The 6,062-nt window shown below is 49.6% G+C and overlaps 1 protein-coding gene across 1 annotated transcript in view; it reads left to right on the top strand.

The window, feature by feature from the left end:
• The first annotated feature begins 203 nt into the window (after positions 1 to 203).
• Sh3rf1 (SH3 domain containing ring finger 1) overlaps positions 204 to 6,062 on the top strand; it is a 167,405-nt gene continuing 161,546 nt past the window's right edge. The window contains exons 1-2 of the mRNA XM_041674767.1: positions 204 to 591; positions 2,088 to 2,574. Of these exons, the coding sequence (XP_041530701.1) occupies positions 2,182 to 2,574 (393 nt within the window). The 5' untranslated portion in view covers positions 204 to 591; positions 2,088 to 2,181. The remainder of the gene's footprint in view (positions 592 to 2,087; positions 2,575 to 6,062) is intronic.

Genomic DNA, 6,062 nt, shown 5'->3' with positions numbered 1-6,062 from the left:
TCTGCGTGCATCTCCATAGGGAGTGTGCACGTCCGAGTAAAGCCTTCCCGCCAGGTCCGCTCCCTCCCTGACCCTGGCCATAGCCAAGACTCGGTCTCCAGGCACCGGACAGGCGGAGCCCGAGGCCGGCAGGGCGCCCTCGTCCCAGCCTCTTCCTGGTCCCCTCGGCGCCACTCCCACCGCCCTCCTCCGGGGTAGTTCCAGTCGCTCCAGGCCCGCGTCCTCGGGGTGAAGGCGCGGTTCCCCGAGCTCCGCTCCCGTGGCTGCTGTCCCCGAGGCCGCCGCCCGCTGCGGGGGTCCCACGCGGGTCCCCGAGCGGCGGGTGGCGCTGTGGCGCAGCCCTCCAGCCCCGGGCGCCCGCTGCGCGCGGCCTCCGCCTCCTTGGCGCGTCGTGTTCCCCCGCCCTCCTCGCTGGGCGGGTGGGAGGCGGCGGCGGCGGTGGCGTGCTGTGTGAGCGCGCGCGAGGGGGGCGGCAGCAAGGAGGCTCCCGGTGCCACCGCCGCGGCCGAGCCACACGGGCGGCGGGCACGGCGGGGTCGCATCTGCCGGCGCTGCGAGGCCGCGAACAAAGACCAGCCGCCGAGGCGCGAGGTAGGGCGCTCGGCGAGTCGGGGACGCAGGGCGCGGGGTGGTGGCCGGTGGTCGCCGCATCCCGGTCCTGCGCGCGGGCCGGTCCCCCGCGCTTCCACTCCTGGCTCCCCGGGACCTGTCGGGAACGAGCCCTGCAGCCTCACTCGCCTCCTCCGAAGCTGCCCGGCCTCGGGGCCGCGCTCTCCCCAGACGCAGCCCTGTGCCTCCGGGATGGCAGTCTCTAGGGACTGTCGCTGAGCTCATCCCCGCGGGGTCACTGCTCTACTTCCCGCCGCACTCCCAGTCCGTGGCGCTGACTTTCGTCAACTTAGGCTGCATCTTTATTTTTCTTTAAGTCCTTGAAAACTTCCAGCGATCCGTGTTGGGCAATTTTTGTCCTGGATTTGACCTAAAGGGAGGCTTAGAGGAGGCGTTTGGGCGAGATCCCCTATTCCTGTAGGGACCCGGCCGCAGGCTCATGTCCAGCCCGGGACCGTCCTCCCTGTCCCCGGTTGGCGACACCTGGCTCCGGGATGTTTCTGAGGCGAGCACCACGCCATGCTGGTGGTCGGGGACTACCTGTGCCCCACCGAGTGAAGAGGGGCGCACCCTGGCTCTCCCTAGAACCGACTAGCCGGGAACAGCTGTTAATGCAGCCTCCAAATCCTCTCACCTCCTCTAGGCTTCCACATTTAAACATTGATTGAGGTGGTGGTTGTGGGGACAGAGACGAACCTTCAGATATTTTCTCCACCCCCCCCCCCCCACTCCTGAATGGCCCGTTTTTCAGATTCTACCCAGAGTTTTCAGGCCAGCATTCCATCGGCGAATTCTTGGTGATCATTTTGCAAGATTTTCTGAATGGGATTAGGACAAGCCGTTCAGAAATCTGTTTCAGAGTTTGTCAGCCCTGCCGCGAAGGGTGGATATGTTTTAGCTATTTTCAAGCAATCCTTGGTTATATCTTTTAGAATTACCCACCATCAGCTCTTTTTTTCGGGGGGGGGTGTTGGATAAGATGAAGATGTTCTGTTTCTCAGACAGGAAAGAAACATATGTATTTAATATTGGGGTCATTTTCCACAAGGATCACCCAAGGCATGGCTTCTTTAACCATAACGTGGCTTAAAAATTGGGGATGTTGTTGATTTAAAAGTATTATTTTAGAGGAAACTTCGTAGTCGATTTTGCTTAGCTTCTCCACCAAGTTGAAGACTTCATCAGGCAGCTGATATCAAACCTTTATTGCTTTCTCATAAGTCCTGCTTATTGCTTGCTAGTTATTTCTGCCCAGTGAAGTTCTAGATATCTTAAGGGATTAAGTCACAATCGTTTAAGAAGCCTGTTTTGTTTTTAATTGTTGACTTTGGAGTTCAGAAACCACATTCCAAAGCCAAGCTACACCATGCAGAGGAAGCACTTTTGTGTACTTTCTGGTTCTTGGCTCCACTGTGAACTTTTCCCCCAGATAACAACACTCATTTTTCTCTTTCCTCCCTCTCTCCTCATAACTCCAGAGCAAAGTCTGAAATGGATGTTACATGAATCACTTTAAGGGCCGTGCACGACTATGAACGTTTCGAAGCATTTTTCTCAGTAAAGGAGATCACGATGGATGAGTCTGCCTTGTTGGACCTTCTGGAGTGCCCCGTGTGTCTAGAACGCCTGGATGCTTCTGCAAAAGTCTTACCTTGCCAGCACACGTTTTGCAAACGATGTTTGCTGGGGATTGTGGGTTCCCGGAATGAACTCAGATGTCCCGAGTGCAGGACTCTTGTTGGCTCTGGCGTCGAGGAGCTCCCCAGTAATATCTTACTGGTCAGACTTCTGGATGGCATCAAGCAGAGGCCTTGGAAACCTGGCCCTGGTGGGGGCAGCGGGACCAACTGCACCAACGCATTAAGGGCTCAGGGCAGCACTGTGGCTAATTGTGGCACAAAAGACCTGCCGAGCTCCCAGTGTGGGCAGCAGCCTCGGGTGCAAGCCTGGAGCCCCCCAGTGAGGGTGAGTAGCTAGCTTGTCGTGGCATTTGGGTGAATCCAGGTGTTGATGACCACAGCTGTTCTTTATTCTTAGCTCATTGCTCAAGAGGCCACACCTACCTGGGCAGATAGGAGACTAAACCCCAGGATCTCATTTTCTCTTGAAATGAGACTGGATATGGCAAAAATAAATCTTGTTTTTAAAATCTTCTCTGATAATCTCTATTGTCTGGTAGGATGCGTTTTTAGGAAGCAGGTACCAAATGCAATGTGAACGGCAGCCTTTTGATTTTGTCTAGGAAAATTTGGGTATGGTCTCACCCTTTTGGTGGCATTGGGAGAATCCTCTGTATGTGTGGTGTGTATACATGTGTATGTTTATCCAGTAAAGATGCATACGAGCAAACCACAGGTAAGAGCGCAAGCCTTGATTTTTTGTGCTACTGAGAGCCATTCTGTTGGTTTTATGAATGCACAGCACAGAATATACTGGTTGGAGGAATTTTTAACAAATCATGGCCACAGGTAGCAGCTCCGTTGCTATAGCAACAGAACGTCACGTAGGACTATACTATTCCATCTAGCTGCGTGCTGGGCTTTGTAGGGAGTCAAATGAAATACTTCCAGCAAAATGTTTTTTTTTTTCCTTGGTGTTGGGCGGAAACAGTTCTAAGTGAAGTTAAATATCTATACCTTTACTGCAACTTCATTTTGTAAATGAAGATTCTAAACGAGTAGGAATTACGTTTCACTTACTGGATCGCCGATTAGATGGGCTTTCGTTGTTTCTCCTAAGTGGAGGCCTCGTCTTTGACATCGGCTAATGAGACTCACTCCATTTTGGTTGGAAGGAGCAATTTTGATAATTGACCCTATTTTTGGCAGATGAATAGATTTTATAATCTATTAATATTTTATTGTTTTAGATTTCAAAAATTGTTATTTGTATGAGTGTCTTGCCTGCACAGGTGCGTGTGTAGCACATGTGTGCCTGATACCCACGGAGCACAGAAGAGGGCATCAGGTCCCCTGGCACTGCAGTTAGAGACAGTTTGGAGCTGCCATGTGGGTGCGGGGAATTGAACCTGGGTCCTCTGCAAGAGCAGCCAGTGCTCTTAACCACCGAGCCATCTCTCCAGCCCCCAGCCTTTTTAAAAAACAGCTAAGCTGGTTGAGATTTTTCTCACCTACAGATCTATAGTCAGCACTGATGACTTTTCGTTTAATGAGGAGCTATGCACCCGGATGGCGCTGCGTGGTATAAATTCACACCTGTGGCTGTCAGACACCGCATCCTTGCAAGTGATATAAATGATGAAGAACATTTACATCACCAGATGAAAATTATAGAGTGTCTTAATCCTTGAGCTCTTTATATATTACTGGAAAGCAGTTCTATCATTAGGCACCCAGATTTCTTTTGATTCATATTCATGATTTATAATTAATATTTTTTTTTAAATTGACCTAGGATGGCTTTCTTCCTTCCTTTCCTCTTCTTTCTATAACTTAGGCTAGCCTGGGATTCACTGTATACCCCAGGCTGGCCTCAGTGTCATGCTCGTGCCTCAGCCTACCAAGTCTGGGGTTACAGGCATGAGCCATCCAGCCTTTGGGAAAGCTTTCTTATTTGGAGCCCTATGTATGAACTACTAGATCTCTCGTATGGTACCGTTTCCTGGCACTTGGGTTACTACATACCTGCTCGTGAATGTTTTAATCCCATAACTAGTGGTCAAGTTGATCATTTCTGAGCCGTGGAGCCAGGTCTGCTTACCGCAAGGAAGGGGCAGATTTGCATCTTCGGACGGCTTTTGTTTCCTGTTAATTAGACCTGGAGTGCCTTCTGGCTATGAACAGGAGTGTCCCAGTTGTTGCCTTACCTGTTGTGAGGAATGCTATGAACGTCTGATTGCTGATAAGGAGGAACTTAAGGAGAGGCCTCAGCAGCCCACGGCTCCAATGTTCTTTCCGACATAGACATCGACTAGGAAATACTGCAAGCGGAGGTCCTGTGTCTGACTGGCTGCGCTTTCAAAACCGGCTTTCACTTTTCTTGGATACTTGGAGGTTTTGGTCGTGTTGATAATACTTTTCGGGTTTATATGATTCTCAGTTTGCTTTCTGTTTTTCTTTGGCATCTGACAAACACTTTGCAAAGAAGAGCACGTATGAACTTGAACATAAGCTTTATGAGTTCATGTAAAGTTCTTGAGGACTTTGTAGAGAGTGGGGGTGGGGAAAAACCGACAAGTGAAAGTCTTCAGTCTTAGAAGCAATGATTTCCGGGTTACTTCTGCATTTACTAGTGCCCTTTGCTTTCAAGTATTTAAAGCACCTGTGGCTTCATATGTATGGAATAAGCACCCGGAAGGTAAATAGATCCTCAGAACATCCCACTTTACAGAGTCACAAACTGGTCACTTCACCGCATGGAGACCTACTGTGCCCCTTTGGATACTTCCCCAAGGTGAACAACAATAATACATCACAAACGTTCATCCTCTATGCTTAGATATTCTGACAGAGCCAAGGGGTGAACTGAGCCCGTTTTCAGGGGCTCTGTGGAGCTGAAAGTGAGAACCCGTGCCAGGTCGTTCCTGGGGAGGTTGTGGCCATGTGGCTTCCTTATGTTGCTGGCCGATAGATTCAGTGTTATCAGCAGACTCAAATATTTCCAATGTGTGACCCACATCTTATTCCCAGAATTTTAGTGTTTCCTGCTTACTAGAAGAGGGATGGAGTCCCTGTTGGATCGGAGTCACCATGAGCCTTGCCAGCTCTTAGTTTAAGCAAAGAATTCCTGGTGGGTTTTGGTCAGAGTCAAGCAGGAGAATGAACCACAGGAGGAGACTAGATATTGTTTCAGTGGATGGAAGGTGTACCTATGGGCAATTACTGTTGTCTGCTCATATATCTTTAAAGTATACATATATATTTTACCTAATGATTATGTATATATCCACACACATACACAGACATAGGGATGATGTAGAAAATTAAATATGTTTAAGTAATTTCTACAGAATTGTAACCTACAAGGATAAACTTCTGCTTTCTGAAGTCATTTGGGTTTGGTTATTGTTGTCATTATTTTTTTATTTATTTTTTAGGGGATCTTGCTATTGTAGCTCAGGCTAGCCGTGAACTTAATTTAAGTCCCAGCCTTCTAGAGTGCCAGGAAGATGATGATGGGGAAGCCCGATACGGATTCTGCTCATGAATTTCAGAGTGTGTGGTCAGTCTCGGGGGAGAGATTAACAGCATTGCGGCAATGCAGGGGTGTAATAAACATGGCAAGGTCTATGCCCAGAGCTCAGGAGCTTGCACGAGGAGATCGGAGAGGCCTGAGCTCAGGGTGAAGGGAAGGATGCTCATACGTGAGGCCCTCAAAGCTTCCTCAGGGGAGAGGCGTTTGCTCTGAGATCTTAATGATGATAGTGTGATTGGATGGCTGGGCAGAGGAAGGGGCAGAAGGGAGGAGCATTCTGAAAACATTGGCTTATAGAG

The sequence above is a fragment of the Microtus oregoni genome, unplaced genomic scaffold (genome assembly GCF_018167655.1).
Source record: "Microtus oregoni isolate MIOR12 unplaced genomic scaffold, Mior012 000025F_ref0000491, whole genome shotgun sequence".
NCBI classification, from domain to species: domain Eukaryota; kingdom Metazoa; phylum Chordata; class Mammalia; order Rodentia; family Cricetidae; genus Microtus; species Microtus oregoni.
This window is presented reverse-complemented; position numbering and strand designations above follow the sequence as displayed.